The sequence below is a fragment of the Temnothorax longispinosus genome, chromosome 4 (assembly GCF_030848805.1).
Source record: "Temnothorax longispinosus isolate EJ_2023e chromosome 4, Tlon_JGU_v1, whole genome shotgun sequence".
NCBI classification, from domain to species: Eukaryota; Metazoa; Arthropoda; class Insecta; order Hymenoptera; family Formicidae; genus Temnothorax; species Temnothorax longispinosus.
The window spans coordinates 15,017,721-15,042,395 of record NC_092361.1 but is presented as its reverse complement, the minus strand read 5'-3'; the positions used below and the strand labels follow the sequence as shown (position 1 = coordinate 15,042,395).

General features: G+C 33.5%; 4 protein-coding genes and 1 long non-coding RNA gene across 9 annotated transcripts; 2 read left to right on the top strand and 3 right to left on the bottom strand.

Moving 5' to 3' along the window:
- Window positions 1–56: 56 nt before the first annotated feature.
- On the bottom strand, window positions 57–6,285 carry LOC139812298 (uncharacterized). Of its 2 annotated transcripts, none has more exons than XM_071777009.1 (5): window positions 6,137–6,285; window positions 2,292–5,462; window positions 1,826–2,033; window positions 1,537–1,742; window positions 57–1,350 (listed from the first exon to the last, which is right to left on the bottom strand). In XM_071777009.1, exons 1-5 carry the CDS (start codon window positions 6,213–6,215, stop codon window positions 938–940), a joined length of 4,077 nt encoding a protein of 1,358 aa, XP_071633110.1. In that variant the 5' UTR covers window positions 6,216–6,285; the 3' UTR covers window positions 57–937. The 2 variants fall into 2 exon arrangements, with proteins under 2 accessions (XP_071633110.1, XP_071633111.1); XM_071777010.1 differs by having other exon boundaries at window positions 6,042–6,186.
- A 2,541-nt stretch (window positions 6,286–8,826) lies between these two features.
- Window positions 8,827–18,844, bottom strand: LOC139811464 (F-box/LRR-repeat protein 4-like). The gene is made up of 9 exons (XM_071775748.1): window positions 18,435–18,844; window positions 12,568–12,819; window positions 12,357–12,468; window positions 11,794–12,253; window positions 11,570–11,719; window positions 11,088–11,286; window positions 10,648–10,999; window positions 10,243–10,570; window positions 8,827–10,096 (listed from the first exon to the last, which is right to left on the bottom strand). Exons 2-9 carry the CDS (start codon window positions 12,808–12,810, stop codon window positions 9,769–9,771), a joined length of 2,172 nt encoding a protein of 723 aa, XP_071631849.1. The 5' UTR covers window positions 12,811–12,819; window positions 18,435–18,844; the 3' UTR covers window positions 8,827–9,768.
- LOC139811538 (uncharacterized) lies at window positions 15,206–16,911 on the bottom strand. 3 transcript variants are annotated; one of them, XR_011731661.1, is made up of 5 exons: window positions 16,621–16,911; window positions 16,336–16,544; window positions 16,147–16,246; window positions 15,974–16,042; window positions 15,206–15,735 (listed from the first exon to the last, which is right to left on the bottom strand). It is a non-coding gene; the product is annotated as an uncharacterized lncRNA (long non-coding RNA). The 3 variants fall into 3 exon arrangements; XR_011731662.1 differs by having other exon boundaries at window positions 15,206–15,749; window positions 16,147–16,236; XR_011731660.1 differs by having other exon boundaries at window positions 16,147–16,236.
- A 933-nt stretch (window positions 18,845–19,777) lies between the features above and the next one.
- LOC139811733 (single-pass membrane and coiled-coil domain-containing protein 4-like) lies at window positions 19,778–21,371 on the top strand. Of its 2 annotated transcripts, none has more exons than XM_071776104.1 (2): window positions 19,778–19,917; window positions 20,399–21,371. In XM_071776104.1, exon 2 carries the CDS (start codon window positions 20,409–20,411, stop codon window positions 20,586–20,588), a length of 180 nt encoding a protein of 59 aa, XP_071632205.1. In that variant the 5' UTR covers window positions 19,778–19,917; window positions 20,399–20,408; the 3' UTR covers window positions 20,589–21,371. The 2 variants fall into 2 exon arrangements, with proteins under 2 accessions (XP_071632205.1, XP_071632204.1); XM_071776103.1 differs by having other exon boundaries at window positions 19,836–19,998.
- Window positions 21,372–22,335: 964 nt separating this feature from the next.
- LOC139811730 (stromal cell-derived factor 2) lies at window positions 22,336–24,670 on the top strand. Its single transcript, XM_071776099.1, has 4 exons — window positions 22,336–22,518; window positions 22,904–23,099; window positions 23,172–23,396; window positions 23,477–24,670. Exons 1-4 carry the CDS (start codon window positions 22,455–22,457, stop codon window positions 23,643–23,645), a joined length of 654 nt encoding a protein of 217 aa, XP_071632200.1. The 5' UTR covers window positions 22,336–22,454; the 3' UTR covers window positions 23,646–24,670.
- The last annotated feature ends 5 nt before the right edge of the window (window positions 24,671–24,675 follow it).

Genomic DNA, 24,675 nt, shown 5'->3' with positions numbered 1-24,675 from the left:
AGTGAATAATTCATTATAATTACGAATTATTATAATTAGGATATGACAAAGTAGGATACGATAACAACGTAGTTTATTCTATTTATATAAAGATGTATTATAAAAATATAATTATCTGACACATTACATATCTACATTATAAAAATATAATATTCTGATGGGATAATTATTTTCTGAAAGTCACATTCTACTTTAAGAAAGAATCACATTATATATCACAATTAACAATGATGATGTGATAAATTTATAGAGTGCGACAGAAAACTAATTGGTATTCATAATCCGGTTCTTATGTTTAAAACCGTCTTAAGTACACTCTTAAGATGTCGTTATAACAATCAGAGTCATATTAAGATGATATTGAAATAACCGATTATGAATACCAGCCTATAACATTTCGTTGTAATACATTTAACGATATAGCTAGTTCATAATTCGTAAAATAAAATGTAACAGAGATCATGATATATTTCCCTCATTTTCGGAAAAATATAAAAAAAATTGCTTGTATTGATAAAAGCTTCTTAGCCTACAGCTTATGTTAACGCAATTCTGGTATTAGTTCTTACATTATTAAATGTAAGCGAAATAATAAAATACTCGTGTAAACGCACGTTACAATGTAAGAAATAAAATTATGAGGTAAAAAGTACTAAAATAGATGAGTATAGACGCACACAATTTGTCATTAAGTAATTAAAAAATATCGCTTCCTTAAAAGTCATCTTATAATGTTATTTTATAATATTTACGATCCTTTAAAAATATGTAATACTGCATTTATCATGATCTCAATGCATTTGTATATAAAAAATCAAAAAATTGCAATTTCGTCACGGCTGTATCATTAAGTTTCATTCGCTTTGTTACGATTAACATACAGTCGAAAATAATAAAAATGATTAATCTGTGTTATGATTACTCTTAATACTTCATTTTAAAACAATTTCATCTCACGAAATTTTTTCTTTAACGAAGTTGCAGTAACGTTACGTAAAACTGATAAGCTTTCATTACAATACTGTTTAAAACATTTAAGTGTTAAAACTGGTACAGCCTTCGTTAAATTATGCGAGAGATCGAACGGATCTTGCACACACATATGTGAATCAATACGAAAATATTCCGGTTTCTCATTCCGCAATTTTGTAACGTAAGGTGCCATAGAATTGGGTAATGTCGATACTTCCGCAAAAGCTTTCTTCGGGCACTTCTTGCCTAGTAATGGACATATGACGGAGTGCATATAATTGAAACTTCCGTAATATTCGAAGAAATCTACCAATAAATCACGTATCGATAGTTTGGGTAAATTGATAAGAATAGTATCGCCGACTCCGGTCTCCCAACCTAAAGTATAAGAAGATATATATCAATATTGTAATATATCAATCCTAAAATATATGTAAAATTACAATTTACTCTGTTACGGTAATATAAAATCTCTCCCAATTACCGATTTGTCAATTATAACATCCATTATAACGTGCTACAATACTCTATATAATCATTTTTATATAAATTTTTAATACTTACCAGAGACAATTTTCGACTGGTTGTGGCTTTCGATTAATGCAGCAATACTCGGTACTGCTGCAAATTTGACTTGCAAGTAAAAGATGACTAACCAGACAAGGGCATAATTTGTTATTCCGTCCGGACCGGACAAACCTCCCAGTGAGAGCCACTTTTTCAGAAACAGCGTCAATTTTTGGCACGGTGGATACGCCCTATTGAAGGACCTAGATTTAACAGATTATTATGAAACACACTTCGTTAAACACTGCTTAGAAATACGACAACGGTTCATACTTAATATTCATACTTAATAAGCTTGGAATTCTCCACCGACAGGCCATTTATAAACGAGATATCGCACTGCAGTTTTGTTGGTCTATGTTTTACTTTTATTAGAGGAGTCCTGCTCCTGTCCAAAGTTAATTCTATATCCCAATTTTCATGGTCGGCACGTAAACAATCTTGAATTTGCTCACTCCTGCTCTTAATCAATTCAGGCTCGGTACGTTCGTCACCTAATACAAAAATTTTTCTTTTGTAAATTTCATACCACAACTTTCTTCCACAAATAATCTTACGAACTTGTATTTTATATACCAAAATTGATCAAATGTTTTAAAAGTATTTTAAAACTTGTTTAGAAGTTCATTATTTAATTACAATTCTGATATAATATAAGAATTTGTTATGCCTGTGCACTCTTATCTGAATTTTTTTTTAAATATTTAATCAATTTATGCATGCATATAAATATTAGAGCCAAATATATTTACCAAAGTTAAGATATACGTCGATGTCGCTATTTGGTAATGCTAGCCCAGTGACTCTTGAACCAAACGTACATACTTCCACAGGCAATCGGTGAGTCTTGAAGATGTGCTCTAAGGCATCCGTGAGTTGATTCACTTTTCGATCGTTTTTTACACCGATTGACAAGTTGAATAGATCGGCAGCAGTTCTGTTGACGTTTTTCAATAAATTTTGCAAGGACTGCGGTAGCGATGTAACCGCGAGGTCATTAGTTTTCCGCAAATATTGATGCGTCTGTTGATGGCAGTGCGCTTGATAACTCATATGGATGTCTTCGGTGCAACTTTCATTCTTGAACCATAAAGTGGCGCACGTTAAGCAGAAATCAAACATCGAATTATCCTTGTTATTCAAGACTTTCCTGTGTGCGGTATCGAGATGTTCCAGAAATGTTATCTTCCGTTTGAATCTCTTGCCGCACTCGACGCAAGCAAAATATTGGATATCGTACCATAAATTTTGGAATTCTTCCAATACGCACACAGCCTTGTTAAGCAATTGCTCGCGAGCGTTTTTGTGTAAGGGTGAATGTGTATGGTTCTTAAAATCTACATTGTCAGATGCATTCTTACAACTTCTACGTTTGTTTAAAATCTTATTGCAAGCAAAACATTTGGCACTTGAATCACGTAAAGGTTGTACTAGCTCCTTTAACAATTCGAGATGTTCCTTGTTCTCATGTAGTTTTTCAAATTGTCTAACGTGTCCTACACAATTTATATGTTCGTATATCGCTTGCGCGCTGCATAACTGTGGACTTCCGTTACATATAAGGCAAAGCATTTTGTCGAGATGCGGAACGAAAAATTGTAGATGCGATTTCATCTCCTTCAGCTTTCTTTCATTGCAAGCGAACATAACTTCCTCGAACTCGAGAAATTGTGTGCTATACGCTTTATTATAACGGTCCGATTTTGTTATTTTATTGACGCTCTTTTTATTCATTAAATGTGCTCTACGCGGTACATTAATATATTTTATTGATGTATCAATTTCTTCGAATATATCAAGAGATATAAAAAGGCCGGAATTGTTTTCCTCATTTTGACACAATTCGTCATTTCTGTTACTGATATTCACTGCAGCTATCGAACTATTATTGTGACATCCCTCTGCATTTACTTGTGTTTCGTTAATGTTATGTTTTACGAATAATCCATTATCAATCGATATATCTTCTTTAGAAACTTGAGACTCTATCTCATGTGTTCCATTTGTGCTAAGATCTTTTGATACCGATACATTATGTATATAATTGTATGTGAGAAAAATATTTTCAAAGTGCTTCAAATGTTTCGACGTTTTATATAAATGATCAAGTATATTGTGAGTTTCACAAGCATTATACGAGCAGGCAAGGCAAACGTAAATGAGTTTGTTCTCGATCGTGTTTTCACAAAAAGTTGTATAATGATTTTTAATATATATCACAGGCTGTTCCTTAATTTCAACAGTTCCACCATTGTTCTCAAAAGAGATTATACTTAAAAATTCAAAAGGCTTAAGATAAATTTGTATATCTTTACAACCATCGTCCTCTTGTCTTTTAATGTCAGTTAACGATTTAATATTTTCTTTATGCTTGAGTGTTAAAAAATGATTCGACAGTGACAATATGCCATGTATTATCTCGTTGCAAAACGAGCATCTAAATAATGGATAATGCATAGTAGTATTAAAATCTCTAGTTGTAGACGACCAATCGTAAATGTACTTCATAGAAGACGTCATGTCACTTTTATGTACTGTTATTTCATGATTTATTATATCGTCCTCTTCGATTATTTCATTACAATGATCACAAGTATACTTTGCTGCAGTTTCTGTGTATTCTGGCCATGCCGTTCCATCAAATTTTTTACTATTTAACTGTATCGGCCGAATAGTTTTCTTTTTCTCCTCTAAGTTTATAATGCATGCCGCTTCCTGATTGAAGATTTTCAATTTAGATAAAACATCACTATGCAGCGTATCTATTTCATGATTATTTCCAATAGTTTTATAGATAAACGCATCACACAAACAGCAATAAGCCATAATATCGATACGTCTTTTAATTTGTAGAACGCCATCATTAATGCTATCTTCGTTATAAGACTTAACAGAAACTGTCCTTTCTTCTTCTGTTCTAAAGTTGCTTTGAAGATTTCTGATTGAATCGTTTCCATCGAACGCATTGACAGAAATATCTTGATTATTAGTCGTATTGTTATTTACATTTTGTTGTTTATTTACAAGATCTTCTGGTATAACAGTATTTATATCTTTTTCATTAGACTCGATCATGCATTTATGCCTTTTTCCATTTAAATGCTGCTGACAATGATCTAAAGAAGGTATGGGACATTGACAAAGTTTACAAAAGTACTCTTCTGGCATATCCTGCATTGCCCTTTCATGATTTAATAATTTTCGACGAATTATGCCCGACGATTCAATAGACTTCTCCCAAAAACCTGATATCTGAGGGTTGATGTCTGGATGAGCTTCTTGTGAATGATGCATCAAATCTGTGAAGCTTTGAAACGTTGAATCTAAGAAATGCTTATGCGTTTTAACTTCCTGCATCAGTGCACAAGGCGCACTTTCAATAATTCTACTTGTCGTTTGTGTAGAATCGTTTGTGTCATCTTTTATTAATTTGTTCTCACAGATCGGCTGCGTCTTTGATTTGTTTATACGTTCCGTTGAATTTTCTACGTTAACGGAAGTGTTGCTTTGCTTATTATTTGTTTTATCGCGTGAGTTTTGTTGCTTATTTGTGGACCGTTTTAATATGATCTTCATATACTTTTGGTGATTTTCTTCTTTTGAATGTTGATAAAAATAATGTAAAGAGGATATTGAACATTGGCAACATATACAAAAGTAATCTCGCTGTGTATCCCTTACTATACTGTGTTGTAACAACATTCTGTATCCCTTATTCCTCAATGTAACAAATTTATTCAGAAAATAAGACGTTTGGGTGCTGATAGTGGAGTGAGCCTCTTCCGAATGACGTTGCGCCTCTGTCAAAGTTTGCAACGTGGTCTTGCATGGGTAACAATACCATCGTCCATTATAACGCGTTATACCTCGCTCAAAGAAACGTTGGTACATTTTGGCAAGCTTTATGGCAGCAACTGCTTTTTCTGTAACAAGAAATATCTGTAATGAGATAACATTCACATAGAATTAAGATTTATATAAATAGTAGACAGGATAGATAATATGACACTACAACCAACCACAATAGTTTCTTTCTTAAGCTAAACTAGAGTAAGCGTCCTGGGAACAAAGCACAGAAAGAAAGACCAAATATTGATATATATATATATATATATATATATATATATATATACTTGTTAATATATCTACTTGTTTCTAGAAATCTCTATTACATATTTTTACAGAGTATTAGCAGTCACAGGACAAAGCACGAGCAATTGGAAAGAGTCATTTAAAGTCGTTCGCGAAAAGCAAGACGTGAGAGCAGACGTAGCAAAGGATTGCTGCGACACAGTTGTGCGATGTATGATTGTTTACACTAAAAATTGGTTATAATAGCTCGAGACACTGAGTTTGCCTCTCATACTAAACATACTTGCACAAACCAAATTGGAATAAATATGTTAAAAATAAGTGTATTAATTTGTGCTACAGTGTTCTCTTGTTATGTAAGATCACTCTAGTCCAGTCTAAATTCACGATCAAATTTAACTCAACTTAACCTTATTCTGAATGATCTATTAGCTATCACTTCGCGACTTTTAATTCGTATTGACTCATTGACTGCGCGTCAAGGGCTAGCAAACGAAAGTTTTACCTGAAATTAATCTTGGAGTGTTTTGGATAATGAACGACACAAATCGGAAAAATAAAACAGAAAGAAATGTTTTGGGCATCCCCCGTGTCCTCGTCCTGAGGCTGCGTTCGAAAACGTCACCCGGGTGCACCACGAGTGATGAATAGCATGTGTCACGTGCACAGCGTGCACTATGGGATTTTCTAGGGTTTTCATCCATTGGATGACGTTTTCGAACGCAGCCTTGGGGTGCGTTCCGTTTCTCGCATGATGCGCGCATGAACATATAGTAAATAAATAATAAATAATAAATAATAAATAATAATAATAATATATGAGATGATGATGATGATGATTGATGATGATGATGATGATGATGATGATGAGATGATGATGATGATGATGATGATGATGATGATGATGATGATGATGATGATGATATGATGATGATGATGATATGATGATGATGATGATGATGATGATGATGATAATAATAATAATAATAATAATAATAATAATTAAAAAAAAAATAATAATAATATAAATGTATTATTTCTCTGCGATTGTTACAAGAAAATAATTCAACGCTTTAAAATTTTCTTTTTTTCCTTAGTCCACAAAAATGTTCTTTTTCATGCTCTGCATTTCTCGTATGCGCGACATTTTTATAATAATTTAAAATTTTACTTTTTTCACTTTACCAGCTTTACCTGATAAAGAAGCAAAAAGGCGATGAATAAAGGCACACTGAAAAGAGCGGAAGTAAAGGCACGTGGTTCTTCTTCTTAATTTATGACACCTGGTTTCCTGCGTGGATCCACTATAATTAGCCTCTATTTTTTAACTGAATGAAGCCAGTATAAGCGTCTTGTGTAAATTGTGAATGAACGTATGTATGTATGTATGTACGTGGTACATGCAGAATAAATCCAACACAATAATGATCTAACAATAATTTTAATTCTCAAACACTGAGATTATAAGAATAACTCTGAGTTCGAACTCCGCACTTGGCGACTGCATTCAAAAGAATGAACTCAATGAACCCATGGTGGAAGCACAGAAGTATAAAAGTGAAGCAATGCGCATGTGGTATTATGGGGGCAGAGCGGAGGCAGAGAACCAATCAGAACTGCCTCCCACATATTGAATTCAAATGTAACCATACTGGATTTGTGGATTTTATGTTTGGGGCACTTCTGATTGGTTTAACTGCTCCCCTCTACTTTTGAACGACTGCGCATCCATCGGATTGCTTGTATACTTCCACCATGAATGACCCCATGGAATGAGCAGAGTATAGTGGGGCCGGTATTCGTAGAATTCATACTCGGATCTTATTTTAAGACTATCTTTAAGGTCGGTATTCATAGTTGGATTTTATATTTAAGACCGTCTTAAGTACAATTTTTTTTTTTATTCAGGTAAAAAAGGATCATGGGGAGAACCCATATGGTCTACATCTACATAGATAGGAGAATCCATTTGATACGCAACGCGGTTAAAACTTAAAATCTGTTTTCATGAACGCCTCAATAAAAACGTTCCAATCATAAGAGGATTTACATAATACTTAAAATTACAACGTACAATAAATATCTATTTAAATTGGGAATGTCTTCCTAAAAAGGAGAGACACTCACGCATCCGCGCGCCCAGCCCAAAGCCTTAAGGCTACAAGAAGGAGAGATACCTCTCCTTGTCCAAACGAAGGACATAGACATGCTAAACAGGGACGAAAGTGATCACTTTCCGCCCTAGGGAGGAAAGTGGTTACTTTCGTCCCGCTAATGCCGTCCTGGCGTGAAATTGGTCACTTTCGCCCCTCTCTACAGGCATGGAAAGTCGAACTTTCCGTGGAGGTGTTGTGAAAATAATTTTTTTCCAAAATTTATTTATTTTTGCATCTCTTACATAAAAAATATCGGTTGCGTTATTTAATATTATAAAATTGTAAAATAAAGTATACTTTTATTCTGAATGTACTTATAATTCTTTAAACAATATTGTAATAATTTTAACGCCAACTAAAATTCAAATGACCATTTAAAAAAATATGACGCGAGTTTTTCTCTCCGTTAGACATAATTGCACATAATTAGGTATTACCTCCCGAGATACTTCTTTGTGCTTCAAATTATTCTTATAAGGAGTCTTCCTTTTTATATTGCTGTAAATAACATTGGAAAAAATTATTTTTTATTATTAAAAATATTATTATAAAATAATATTATTTAAAAAATAAAAAAATCTTCTACAGAGAATAATATATAAGGTATCTATTTTTAAAAACATTAATTTTTACTAAAATTAACTTCTTAACTTTTTTCTATTTTATAATTAGTGTTATAATATAATCTAGTATTTTAAATTATTAGTATTTAATCTAGTATTTAATCGAAACTTTTTTTACACGAAATATACATAAAATAAGAAAAATATTTTTTTTGTTTTTTTTTTCCACAAATTATAAGCAATAAAATTTTCGAAAAATAAAGAACACGTTTAGTTAAAAGTTTAATATCTTTTGGTCGTACTTGTAGAAAAATCTTCGAAAAAGCATTTTAAAGCTAAGGAAACAATTTTTTTATAAAAATATTTTAAGTTACAAGAAGTTGCAAAATTTAATTTTTATAAGCAATTGAAATGTTTAATAATTTTTTTAACCAAAAAGTACATTTCTTTTAATTCTTAAAATAATGCTATTTTATTCTTCATTTTATTCTAAAAGTACATATTTTTTATTCTATGGAGAAACAAATAATTTTTTTTTCATGTATTTTTAATGACAGGCGCCGGCGCCGCGCCATGTTCGGGTCTCTAACTCGACCAAATGGCACGGCACATCGATATCTTCGTAAATCTCTTGTAAAAAGAATGTACAGTATAAAATGGCATATAATGTTGAATATAATCAATATACATATTTTGTAGCATTTTAAATGCTCCAGACAAATATCTTAAATAATATGGAACATACGGAAAAACATTTTAGACAAAAGTTGTAAGATATCAAGGGGGACAAATAATGGTAAAACCAATCGAAAATAGAGATAAATTATATATCGCGCTAAATGCTCTGCAACGATCGCAAGGTTGAACATTTAAATTAAATTAAATGTACAAAAATTATAATGTAATTTTTTAGAGGAAATGGCAGACAAATTCTGCCAATGTTCATAGTAGCTTTCATGTTTAGTTTCAGAACAGTATAAATTTTACAACAAACTTCATAGAAAGCTGTTTTAGAAACTGTTATATTTTAGTAACTGTGGCTAGAAAAAGTATCACAGGAGGTATATTTCTAAACGAATTCTTGAAAGAGACTATACGGTTGCGGAAAGAAATATCAAGAATTTACTGACAATGTTACTAATGTAGCTTTTTTGCAGTGTTTTGCCGAACAATTATTTCAAATAAAGGAATGACACTATCGCCCTTATGAAAAAGAAAACAAAAATAAAATAAAATTGTTTAAAAATAACAAAATTATAAATAAATAGAAATATTTCGTTTTTATTAAACATTATCTTTTCTTACAACCTAATTTACCAGATAATTTTTATAAAGTAAGTTTGTAAGTATAAAAATTGAAAAAGTAAACGTAACTAGAAACTAAATTGATATGTCCTAAACTAGTAAACAAAAACTATTCAAATTATCAGACTACGCGTGTCGTATGTATAGACGGACACATGCGGATATCTCTGCTTCCACTGATTAACCAATTGATCGCTTATGTCACAGAGTATGAAACAAAACTCTTGCAGTTTAGGACATTGTTCCAAAATAACGGAATATTTATCAGGTGTATGACATTTCACAGCATGAAAAAATAACTTTTTCAAGTTTTTGCACTGTGCTAATAATTCCAACTGGTGATCAGTGGGGTCAGCAAATAAAATATAAATTTCTTGTAAGTTTTGATAAGACGAAAGTAATTTAAATAAGCTGTCAACAACTGAATAATTGAATCTGTAACTAAAATTATATAATTAATACAGTACTTTAATTGCAAAGAGGAAATTTGTGTAATTTTTTCAAGATGCACACAAGAGAAGCAAACAAATTTCAATAAAGAATACAATAACATGTATTTTAAAAGAAAATGTAGCACACATACTTACACATACTCCGCAAAAACAAGATGCACTTTTCGTAAATTCTTACAGTTAGCGAGGGCACTAATACCATGAGATGTAAGATAACGTGGATGCAGTAAATGTATTACTTCCAAGTCACGACACGAATTTCCCAACTCTAGTACAACTGCTTCTTCGTTTATAACCATACCGGAACCTAACTCACGCATCCGTTGATTTTTTTGCAGTATTTTGCAAAGTTGTTGAGCTTTTATACGTGTACCACAAAGGTTTAAACGTTCCAAACTTTCCAGCTTCTCGAGGTACAAAAATCCTTCGTCGTCTATGAGTTCACAATAACTTAGATCCAATTCTAAGAAAAATTTGTATTAGATATGTGCAATTTACCCATAATCTTGATAATTATATACTATATGCATATATACATACCTTTCAAATTTTTGCATATTTCTGAAGTTTTAAGTAGGGCATGACTGTCAACAGATTTGCAGGCATACAGTCTTAAGTGCGTTAAATTTCTGCCGCAATTATCAAGAAAGTTTACGAAATCATTAACATCAAAGTTGCTTTCTGTAAGATCCAATTGTCGCAAATATTTACATCTAGATGTAAAGTAACAAAATATATCGCGCATATATGTGTGAGATTTAACGCATCGTATGTTCAAACGCACATAGAGTAGAGGGTCCCGTATTAATTTATTGAAGCGTTCATCTACATAACTCATGCAGCATAACGTCGTCAGATCTAAGTAGTTTAATATTTTTAGTAGTATTTCATTCTGCAAAGATAAAATATATAATTTTAATACTCGAGATGACATTACAATAAATATTATGATGAGAAATAGATCACTTATAATACTTTACCGGAAGCGCCAATAAATTGCAACGTGATAGGTCCTTGGATTCATCCGAAGAGAGTTTCATACGCTTTGCATAATTTGAAGGACTTTTTAATAAAATACGACGCGAATATCTCCATCCAAGAGGTTGCTCATAACAAGGGATTACTTCCTGAGATATTTTTTGCTTCAAATTATTCTTATAAGAAATCCTTCTTATATCGCTGCAAATATTATCGGAACAAATTAAGGGGATCTTGGACAGGGGACAATTACTGACAAAAACAGTCAGGGCTCGTTCTTTGAAACGGCTTTATAGATCGCAAAATCCTTTTACAGGAGAAAAGTATAGGTACTAATAAAGAGTGGGAATTTAAAAAATTAGTGATAATTGAAAAAAAATGTTGTCCTCATAACCATATTTTCTAATATAAACAGTTGTATAGGTTACATGTACGAAATGAAATGTTTCCACTCTTCAGAATACGTGCACAAACAATAACGTACCTTTGAAATTGAGATTGAAAGCCTGGAAAAGAATTCTGGGCTTGGAAGAAATCGTGAAGAATCGTGAAAGACAGATACAGGAAATGTATCAAAATTAAAAATGTTGACATTATCGACATAGAGAAAGTTCGGCCGTCACTCCAGCATCCCCTTAATTTTTAAATTAATTTTTATTATTAACAGAAAACAATTTAAATATTACTTAAAGTCGACGATAATAATACCTTTTATAAATAATACAATATTCGGGAAAATTCTGTTGCAGATGAACTATATCCAAGTGTGCACTTTTTAAATCTGCTGTTAAATTATGAGCATCGTCATGCTGGTATGGAGAGTACATCCTGTTAATTCTTTTTAACAGATTAGTTAAACTCTCGTTAGGATTTCTAGACAGGATCAATTCTGATGTACCGATGAGCATCACAGCATCTAGCTTTGTGTAAAAGAAATGTGAACTGTTTTTAAATGTTAGTCTGAGCATTTTGGTTTTAAAGTTACACTGATGCGACAAGGGTGGAGAAAATAATCTTGATTTTGGGGGTACAATCTGAGACGATTCATCCCACAACTGAATCCAGTGATTATTGGAATCTTGAGCCGAAATTTGAATTACGTTTCCAGGATGATGTATTTCGTAAATACAGACTCTGATTGGATACACAGCTTCATGAAACTCGATATCTTCAAAATAGAAAATATATAATTATACTCTCTTCTAAACAAAAAGCATAACTTCTTTAACAATATCTTCTTAACAATATCTCATAATTCAAATATTACATACACATATAATTATTTTCCTCCGTCTGATTCCAATGCCAAATAGACTCAGCCCCATCACAAATATCTTTGTTTTGCCATGGAGATATCGAAATATCGATACGGCTATAGTATCTCTGAAAAGTCAAAAAGTATCAAATATTACAAACTCTTGTAAGTTTGAATTGCGATTATTTTACGGGACAATAATGTTTAATACCAGGAAATATACATACCAACATGTTTTCATAAAGAAATGGTAAATGAAATAGTTCTCCATAGTTTTGAAATTTGGGTGGTCCAATTATGTTAGGGGCAGTATGGAATATGCTAATATTCTCATGGTTCTTGGGAACAAATCTCTTCTTCACAAATTGATAGATGAAGTCAACACTACTCTCCTCTCCTACGGATACTCTGCCGACATAGGGATATCGACTACAACTCTTGCTATATAAAGGTTGATAATGGGATGTCATATTTTCTCTCTGAAAAAAGACAAAAAATATAGAGAATAAAAATCCTTGCTTTTGTGCAGTATATGTTAAAATGCATTGTATATCATGTATTTATTATAATTATAGCGGTAAGATATATTAATTAGATTAGATTATGTAATCTAAATTTATCCTGTTTCCATTCACATGGCTATAGTACTGACATTATTATTACATAACCTGCATGTATATTATTATTAAATATTAAATAATAATTATTTTAAAGAAAATTACATTTTATTAATATATTATTAGAAAAATGTTTTTTTTTTATAAATCTGAGATATCGCGAGCTCTGTGTTCACCACGCGTGGTACGTGTACGAGCACAAAGGAAAAAACAAAAAAATTACAAATATTATGTTACTCAAATTTGTCATAATTAGGTATACGCTTAATTTCTCAATATAATTTAAGGTCCATTCCACAATAGCAGTATATAAGAGTAGATGTAAATGTGAGCACTGTATAAGCAGTAATTAAATCTCATTTAAATAATTAAATTTATTGCGAAAAATATTACCTCAGCCAGGTTTCGAACCTGTAACCTCCCTCATTCCGTGATAAGTGTCGTACCAATTCGACCACTGAGGTATGTGGTAATATTTATCGCAATAACCTATATTAAACTAAACAATATTATTCCAACCATAGTGCGTGACTGCGCGCCGACAAATCGTCAGACTTGAAACACAATTTTGCTTGGCGTAATAAATTATTTTCTATCTGCCGATCCGAAACTTCATTTTTTTGGCAATAATTAAATAGAGAAACAACTATTCGTCAAAATCTTTTAAGGAAACGTTGTTTTGACCAAACAACATTTACCATAAACAATTAGCAAAATTGTTAATTATAAAAAAAGGTTAAAAAGTTTAGTGCATACATATGGGTCCGTGCGAGACCTAACTTGCTCGGCAACGATATATTAATTTTTCATAACGGCTCTGAGCCCTTAAGTTCCTTCTCCCACCTACTTTTTTTCAGAAAGGGAAGCCAGCCAGGTAGGTTTTTTAATTTTACAGTTACAAGCAGATCTTATTTTGGCTCGAACGCCGTAGCCCACGTATGAATACGGAGGGTTAATTTGTAGTTTGGCATTCAGACACTCCATAGATCGAATTGTAAAAGGCTTCATAAAAAACGGCATTGACTTTGTTAAGAATTGAGTAGATGAAATGAACAAATGTTGATAAAATGGGAGAAATTTAATAAAGCTAAAGCAATCGTACTTAAACACGAACAAAGCTGTAATATTTATTAATTAGAAAAATTATAAACGTTGTTAGGCGTTATCAAGTAGTTGTATAGAATAAAGAATGCAACAATGAAATAATTAGTTTTAAAATATTAACTTTAAATTCCAATATTACTTCAAATTCCATTGCTGCATTTAAAATTGTAGAAATAAAGTTTCCAGATATCAATAAAGAAACCAAATTTTCTGAAAAATTAGCAGAAAGTTTGAATACTTGAATGTTTAATTCTTACATATTTTTTATTATATTTATTTTTTGTTACATATACAAATATTTCTATTTATTAAATAACTGTTATATTTTTATACTATCAACTGTTCGGCAACTATCAATTGTTATAATATTTCTGTACTATTAATTGTTTAAGAGTTGATTGAACTCAAAAAGTGGTGCATATTAAATTTAATGAATAATATGTAAGAGAATTGATGTTTAGTCTGATAATTATATGTATAAAACAGCGAAACAAATATCTCTTAAAATGTATCGTGACAGACAAATAGGAAAAAATTAAAATAATTTTGCCCAATTGTCCAATTCAGCACAGAACCTTCTGATTAGTCGATTCAGTGGAAAAAAATTAATTGATACAAATAATAAAACGTATATTATATCTATATAAAAACTTATTTTGTTAATATGAGAAATAATAAATATGTGTACGCATAAATTAAAATAGGGAGAACACGTGTCCCGTTTGACTACGTTGTTATATTGACTGCGACATATTGACTACATCTATTCGACGATTGATACTTAGGCTCAAGCATGGTAGAAAGAAAACAAGGTATGCTGTTGCGCATCCTTTCTAATAACCAATGAGTGCGTTGGGCCAAGCTGGAGACATATTGGTTTATTGGCCAATAGAATTAGGCCCGCGGTTTTTTAAATGAGAATTAAGTTCTTTTTCTGTTTTGCATATAATACATTTTTATTTCATGTAATAATTAATTTTAAGTAAAAAATGTTAAAATTATATATAAAGAAATATTAAAATAAATGTAAAATAAGCATGAATTGAACAATATAATAGATGTATGAGGAAAAAGTAAATAATTTTCTGAAGTTTTAAAAATATTGTCGATATAAGATGGGTTTATTTAAATACAGCAATTTCAATAAATGTAATAAATATTTTATTTTAATAACACGAGAAGTTGTGTTCAATAAGTTTATTATTGAATAGTATACAAGAAATTGATATGTAAAAATGAACATATGTGGCACGCTGATATTACAGAAACGATGGCGCTTTCTTTTTCATTAAAAAGACAACATCAGATAAAATTCCTTCTTTTAACTCCATGCGAGATGCCCAGTTCCTAAGTGTGGATAATCCTGGTAACGGGTAGTGATTTTCTTTTAAAAAACAATATGCTTTTGGGCTCAAGCTTCTTAACATTATTGCAGCAGATATGTCTTCAAGACCCCACTTTACTCTTTTTTTTCTTTCATTACTCATTAAAACGTCAATTTGCTTCGGAGTGAATATCCTTTTGAGCACATTATGGACATTTTCTTTTATTACACGTTTCGTAACTCTTGTCTTTTCTCTTTGCAATCGTTTTACTTGTTTCTTAAGCAAATCGTTTACCTTGTTTGTTTGGCTTAGTCTTTTCATCAAATCTTGAATAATTTTATCTTGTAATCTGAAAAATATTATCTATTAATTTGAAAAAAATTTGCAATATGCAATAAAATATTTTTATGTCTAAAAATTACTTGATGTTTACTATATATATATATATATATATATATATATATATATATATATATATATACATCCTAGTAAACATCAAGTAATTTTTAGACATGAAAATATTTATATACATATATATATATTTGAGCTGATGCTTTATAATCATACAGACAATTAATTTTGTTTACCTTAAGTGCTCAGACATAACAGTCTGTGAATTACTTTGTGTGTTTACCATTGTATCATCACTTGTACTGCTGAAAGTAAAAAATATTTAAGAAATAAAAATATAAAACAACATGCAATAATTTCTTGTACAGCAATGAAGTCGTTAATACGCATAAAATCAATAAAATTATACCTAGCATTTTCTTTTGAAGATTGCATAAAACGTGTTTCTGCTTTATTTTCCATTGAAGTGTCGATCAAATTGGTCTCGGACTCACTAAAACTGTTTTTTGCTGTTAAAAAAAGATATTGTAAATAGAATTTATTGCAATCTTCACATATCATAATAAGAAAATATTTTATATAATACAATAATACACACCTGCTGTTTTCACTAACATTTATTATGTTGTGTTGATTTTGCACTTCCTTTAGCACTTCTCTTTTCCTTCAATAGTGGCAAATTTTCTGTTGGAATTGCATGATCATGAAGTCTTCGTAATTTCTTAGGCGAGTAATTTTCGCAGTTTGTTAAATACGCTGGCTTTGGTTTGTAACAGCTTGGTGTAAAGTGGACAGAGCATATGCGAGCTACAAAAATTAATTTCAATAAAGTATTAAAAATATATGCCTCAATTATAATTTATATAGATTCAAAATAACGTACCGTTTTTTAGGTTAACTTTATTTTTGTTAGCAGCTTGCATCCATTTTAACGCAGTTTCTTCATCCTTTGGATAAGAAAAAAATTGAATATTTTTCTCTTTTGCATTCTCGCTTCTATTTTTGCATCCACTTACACTACACATAGGCATTTTAAAAAAGACAAATTAAGCCGAACACGTTCACTTTTGACGTATGTATATACATAAAGTATATCTATATATATTCAATATGGCGCTCGCTTGGCCGTCGCCATGTCTGCGCAGAACATGCTCAATTTCGACCCCTCTAACGAGCATACCTTGTTTTCTTTCTACCATGGGCTCAAGGCTGAACTGGCTGAAGTCACATGACATGTATTTTCCGCGTAAAAGGCTCCCACAGACAGGACGCGTCAAGCGTTAAAGCAGCGAGCAGCAACCCAATTGAACCCAATCAGTGAAGTGATATCAGCAGTGGCGTAGAAAATATCGTCTCGCTGATTGGTTACTGCTCGCTGCTTGACGCTTGACGCGTCCTGTCTGTGGGAGCCTTAAGCCCCTTGCACAATGCCAGGCAACAGGCAATAGGAACAGGGAATAGAAATCAGAAATCATGTATAAATGCAGAATAAACAGTGACACAGGCAATAGACACAGAGTTTCCGTCACGTTGGAAATTCTGTGCCTATTGCCTATTGCCAACCAATCATAGCATTTGAATTTTTTAGGTTGTAATTAACGATTTTTTGGTTATTTCCTGTTCCTATTGCCTGTTGCCTGGCATTGTGCAAGGGGCTTTAAAGGTGCCAATTCATGGGACGCTGAAAAACAGCGTTGAGCGACGTCACGTGACATCACTATGATGCCAGCGTCAAGAAAGAGAAGTTGGATTTTTCCAACTTCAAGCGTCAAAGCCAAAGCAGCGCGAAGACGCCGAAATTTTGACGCTGTTTTCCTTTTCATGAATTTCAATTGAGGTCGGCGTTAATTGTGGTCATGCGACCTTCTTGCCGCTGAAAATGAACGTCGAGCGTCAGCATGAAAAGGCACCTTAAGTCGTAACCATTTAAACGCCGCGACTCCACGCGACTCGCGCCTGCGCCGCGATACCGCCGCGCACGAACCCGCGCTCCCGCGTTGAACCGCGCCGTATCACCGCGCCATATTCCGCCAGCACGCGCGCCCGCCAATCACCGCCCGCGTCCCGCCGCGTCAGCGGAATATATAGCGTTCCGTGCACATGGTACAAAGTAGAGTTCCTATCATGGTCGTCATATGTTTCAGCCAAGAAGTTAGTGGGAGTGAGACAAAGCTATCATTTGGCTGTATATGGCGGCGGTTTGTCCTAACTCTTATTATAGGAACTCTAGTACAAAGCACGTGTTCTATTCGCAAATAAAACTTGTACGCATATATCGCTCCATCGTTGCAATACGCGGCTCATGAGTATATACATAGCACCAATCACCGTAGGATAAGTTTGCTAATTACGTAGCGTTCCATCCGCGAATAAATGTATATGAAATACGCGACTCATGTATATAACACCGATTACCGCCGAATAAAATCTTTGTTAATTCGTCCGGAAAACCGAGCCAATTGTGTCTCCCTTCGCGCCTACACTCCGAACCCTGACCCAGCCGCGAGATAGATCCGCGCGTTTGAGACTAGGTTGTTTTATGTAAAGTTTATTTCTCTGTGATTGTTATAAGAAAATAATTTAACGCTCTAAATTTGTTTTTTCCTCAGTCCATAAAAATATTCTTTTCCATGCTCTGTATTTCTCGTATGCGCGACATTTTTATAATAATTTAAAATTTTTCTTTTTTCACTTTACCTGATAAAGAAGCAAAAAGGTGATGAATAAAGGCACACTAAAAAGAGCGAAGTAAAGACACGTGGTTCTTCTTTTTCTTAATTTATGACATCTGGTTTCCTGCGTAAATTCACTATAATCAGCCTCTTTTTTTTAATAAAGCCAGTAAGCGCCGCGTCTTGTGTAAATTGTGAATGAACGTGGTATATGCAGAATAAATCCAACACACTGATTTTAGTTCTCAAACACTGAGATTATAAGAACTCTGAGTTCGAACTCCGCACTTGGCGACTGCATTCAAAAGAATGAATTCAATGAACCCATAGTGGAAAGCACAGAAATATAAAAGTGAAGCAGTGCGCCTGTGGTATTATGGGGGCAGAGTGGGAGGCAGAGAACCAATCAGAACTGCCCCTCACATATTGAATTTAAATGTGACCATACTGGATTTGTGGATTTTATGCTCCCCTCTACTTTTGAACGACTGCGCATCCATATCGGATTGCTTGATCTTGTATTCTTTCACAATGATCCTATGGAATGAGCAGAGTAGAGTGGGGCTGGTATTCATAGTATTCATACTCGGATCTTATTTCAAGACTATCCTTTAAGCCCAGTTTCACAAGTGTCGGTTAACTTTTAATCTTAGGCTGAGTTTCCACTGAGCGCGTCACGCGTCGCGTCATGTGTCGTTATTGTCGTTAACCAATCTGAACATCCCCGTCACAAATAAGTGCTGGGACCTTATTCTCGAATCGTTTTCATGAAACTCGCACGCAAAATTCAATGCTTTTCAAATAGAAAGTCGCATACGAAAATCATTAGGGCAGGCTCGAGAATACGGTCCCTGGTCTACAACCTTGCTTTAAAGGGTATTTAAGCTCTATGGCTGAGTTTCCACTGAGCGCGTCACGCGTCGCGTCGTCACAAGTTAACCAATCAAAACATCCCATTTCATTACATTCTTGTGACGGGATCGAAATGGGATGTTTTGATTGGTTCAACTCGGACGACGCGACGCGTGACGCGCTCAGTGGAAACTCAGCCTAAGCCGTAAGAAATTGACCAATCACAGTGGAATGTGAGGAGAATACTCGACTATGATTGGTCAATTTCTTACGGCTTAGAGCTTATAAAATACCTTTTAAAGCAAGGTTGTAGATCAGCACTTATAATTAAAACAGTCTTGAAATAAGATCCGACTAACGAATACGGACCTAATGCATACCGGCCTATATTGGCTCGCGGTGCAACATGGTTTTCCTCTTCATAAAATCCTCTTTTACCGCCCTTTCTCCCCCTCCCCCCCCCCGCCCCACGTCGATCCTTTTGCTTTTTGCCGTTTGCGACTTCTTCGCCGCGGTAAGGTGGTAAGGTTTAGGAACGCACGCACTTGGCGCAATCATCTGTATATACGTGCGCAAGTGATAGCATGACCGCAGACGCAGACCGGTGTAGCTGATGCGTGCCAACTGTTTTGCTACGTGTCATACGCGCTAATCTGGTTTGTACCAGGAACTAATTTCACGTGGCTTTGTCATCCCGTGCTCCTTTCTCGCGTCCGGTCGCCTCGTGCGTTCTCAAGGTAGCATCACGATGGTTTTGAATTTTAAGACTCCGTTCTAGAAAGTTCGCGAGTCGACGAATGCTCTGAAACATATGCGTGACGAGTACCGCGGATTGTTGTCGCGTCGATTAGGGCTACACCTGCTTTCGCTGGAATCTAAGATACGCTTTATTAACATTCACTTTATATTTACATTTCTTTACGATTTAATTGTCTCTCCTTTCAGAGCAATTCGTTGCTAGTTCAGATAATAAAATGCATGTTGGTCATATATGCCTTTCAGAAAAAAAAAACAGATGAATATTCGTCTTAAATAGTCTTAGATACGCTTTAATTGTAAAAATACTAATTAATCCAATACTCTAGATATTGGAGCAAAACGGATAAACGCTTGTCTTAATGCAATCGTGATTTGCAGCTGTAAAAGTATGCGGCAGTTGAAGGGGAAAACGAAAGAGACGAATAAACAGAAGAAAGAGCGGAAAAAGGAATTCATGGAAAATAAGCAGCGAATGTTCACGGTTGTGTTGCCCACCGTAGCTGCGATATTTGTGATAATAGCGGCATACGTTTATGTTAAAACCCGTCCGAAACTCGTCGAATACTAACGACGTATGCCACTCCGTTCGTCATCCATTTATTCTAACCAGAACCCAGACACCGACTGTTCCTCGACAATGCATAAACAATTTCACGCTGCATTCTCATGGTTATACGAAAGTCTTTATACAAAGGAGGCACATTCCACTGCTCTCCCCGAGGAACACGTTGTACCTAAGTACACATTTGGAAACAGAGGATGCCGTTTTTGCAAATGTCCGTATTATTTAATTTGATAAGAGAACCGTATTTTTCAAACAAGGATTTATATAATATATCAAGACACGTAATAATCGGATATAAGACGTAGGATGATGGATGTTTTAAATGAAAGCATTACAGTATGAGAAAAGTTTATTAATTTAAATCTCATTTCTAATAAACGATAAAATTTATTTACGTTGAGTAATATATACATACATACATATACATATATATTATGATCACGTCAATCAAGATAAACTTATATATATATATATATATATATATATATATATATATATAAGTTTATCTTGATTGACGTGTCTTCCTAATTCTTTTCTTTCGCGCGCTTTTTTTTAATGCACTAGATTTATATAGATACATCATTTTGTTTACGTAATATTCTCTCGATTATTTAAAAAAAAATACATTAAACGTCACAAATAGAAGAAGAGTCCATATCTGCGGAATATAAGTTTTAATAATTAAATCAAATTGGAAAATGTTAACGTGATAAAGCGTTCGAATAATGAATGGGTCCAATGCGATATGAAAATATACTTGTTATATATATATATATATAAACAGCACATTGTGTGTGTTATATCTTCCTCGCCTCTCCCCGTTAAATTGTTTTGTGTCCTGATTTTTCTCGATTATCCACTTGGTTACGAAACTAACTGAATTTCAAATATTTCATAAGTGCGATTTGATGCTACTGCTAAAACAGATACGTAGAACTTTACTTTAATCTAAACATGATGTTATTAAAAGAAATAGAAAAAATGTACTATTCAAACTTGAAAAAAATCTATCCATATCTCAATTTGTAATATAATATAATATAATAACAGTGTAGTAATATAATACAGCGACCATATTTTCTGAGAGAAAATAAGGAACAAAATTGAGTTTTGAAAAAATAAATCTAAAGGACAGCTATTTGAAATAAAGGACTATCCTTTACAATAAAGGACAAATTGTACATGGTCACCGTAGGTATATACAAGTACAGTGACCATATTTTCCAGGAGAAAAAAAAGACAAAAGAGTTTTGAAAAAATAAATCTAAAGGACAGCTTCTTGAAATAAAAGACTGTCTTTTACATTAAAAGACGTATGGTCACCGTAAATAATAATTGAAATATACAGGATATACATTAATCTTCCATTTTCCGAGAATACAGAAGGAGAACTTTTGTTTATATTGGCCCATATTCTCAACTCTCTTTCATCTTTCATCGACAAAAGAAATTCTCAGGTAAAGGGGGGAAAAGGTTTTCGACTTTTCCTTTGTATCTAATAAAAGTACTATAGACATATATATATTGTCTATATGTACACTACAAGAATTTAGAAAAAATTCTTGTAAGATTATTGTGAAAGGTTCTCTCTCCACATTTGTTCTTCGCGTTTTCTTTTTTACAAACCATATGTTTTATCTCGAATAAACTCTAATAAACAAAAGGAGGTACGAATTAAAGAGGAGTCGTCTACTCCTCTTTGGTACGAGCGTCGCGCTGATAACGGGACGCAGACACGTGGACAACAACCAATAGGAAGCTAACACATTTCACGCCCTTATGTATTATTATCGCCGGTAGCAGTTTCTCACTCTCGATCGTCTTGTCGAGACGGAATTACTGCCGTCACTGCCGAGTGCATTGATCGCGATGGATTACACGGTGCTTTTTTCAAGCCTCGTAATACTTTTGCTTTACACAAACTGCATTCAAGGTACTTTTTATATTTGTTTCGTAGAAACGCGATTAAATGCGAATTTAGTTGGTTATGTTACTTCCATCATCGTATTTGTATCTGTTACATTCTGGTATCTTATTGCCGATCTGTTCCCTGGTACTTTAATTCGTTAATCATGATCATATTGTAATTAACGCCACGAGAGTTTTCAGTCTCGTATAAATGTTTCGATACGTAATTGATATATCTCAATAGATGTTTTTTTTTTAGCTGAACTTGCATGGTTCACCTTTCATCTTTTTCTTTTCGTATTGGAGAGAAAAAGAGGAAAGATGAATCGTGCAAGAAGTTCAGCTGAAAAGGACGGGCCATTTGTTAAATGTATCTTAATTTTATCTTATATCTTATATCCATTTTGCAGCCAAAGGGACCAACTATGTGACCTGCGGCTCCGTATTGAAGTTAATGAACGTGGACTATAATGTGAGGCTGCATTCCCACGAAGTAAAGTACGGCAGTGGTAGCGGACAGCAATCGGTAACAGGTACCAATGTCAAAGAAGACGGTAATTCCTACTGGATCGTTAAAGCGGAATCGGGAAAGCAGTGCATCCGGGGGTGAGTTGCAACTATTCGCACGATGATTTTTGTCCTATACACGCAGGTGAATTGTGACGATCTCTTTGACAGGAAGCCGATTAGATGCGGAGATACCATCAGATTGGAGCACATTGCGACGAAGAAGAATCTTCACTCGCATCTTGTTAGCTCACCTCTGACTGGGAAACAGGAGGTCTCCGCCTATGGGGATCACAAGGGTGAGGGTGATAGCGGCGATAACTGGATGTTGATATGCCAGAATGATTTTTGGGAGAGAGATGATACGATTATGTTGAAGCATATCGATACCGATAAGTAAGTATTCACCTTTATGGACTTAAGTATAAATAAAAAAATAGTGCTACCAAAGTATGTAAATTATATCATGCGTTTAGGTATTTGGCTGTCACTGGTAGAACTTATAGTTCTCCGATTAGCGGACAAGTCGAAGTAGTGGGTGAATACTCGCCGAGCAGTCCTCACACACAATGGTCGGTAATGGAAGGATTGTTTATTCATCCTAACGACTTTAGAGCACAGCATAATCAGCATACAGAATTATAAAGACAATTTTTATAATGATAGCTTTAGTCTACAAAGCATGTACATATGCGTCGCAGAGTGCGTGAATAAGTTAAGGAAAAAGTGCAGAATTATACTACCAAAAAAAAGCATCATTCAAATGTCATTGAATGATGTTTTCTTCTCGTAAAGCTGCGCTTTCAAAACTTTCGAGATATTAAATGTCAATGTTACATTTTGTTCGAGCAAAAATTATAGACATTGGTTTAAAGTTCACAAATGAAACAATTATATTGGATTGAAATTTAAATGTTCTCAGTCCTGCTATCTTGTATTATCGTCACTATTAAAATTTAACATTTGGTGATGACTCATGTGTGTGATTTAAATTAATAAATAATTTAAAAAATTAAAATCAGTTTAAGAAGATATTTATATCGAGCATACCTGACAAACACAAACGCAATATGATTTCTACAGAATACTTATCTAAAGATAAAATGTGTTCACTTAGCTTCAACAAAAAATTAGTTTCTGAATCGAACCTCATATTGAGAAATATGAGAATTACGTATTACACGATCTGGCAAGTGATCTATACCCAATTTTCTAAACTATAAGCATGGTTGGATTTTGGGTTTAGTTTTACCTCATAGTAATTTCTTTCTAGAGAAAAGTATCTATATCTCATTCTCAGAAAAAAAGCCAAACCGGAAATTCTGGGTTTGCGTTTGTGTTTGCCTTATTCTCTCATATCTTTACAATGTCTCTTTACAAGCAGGTGTAGCAAAAATAAAAACTTTTTATCATACTACGATATTCTCGCCAATCATATATGAAAAGCAATATTCGTAAAATGGGCTATTATACAATTGTAAAAGTCAGGTTCGAAAAAAATGTAACCTGTTAGGGAACATCTATCTATCTGTAGACTATTATTAATATCCTAGAATATTTGATAATTGTAAAATGCGCTCATATCTGTGTTCTCTATCATGTATGAATGCGTAAATATGTTGTACATATGACTGTATTTATTGTTACACAAGTATATAAATTAAGAAATATGTGT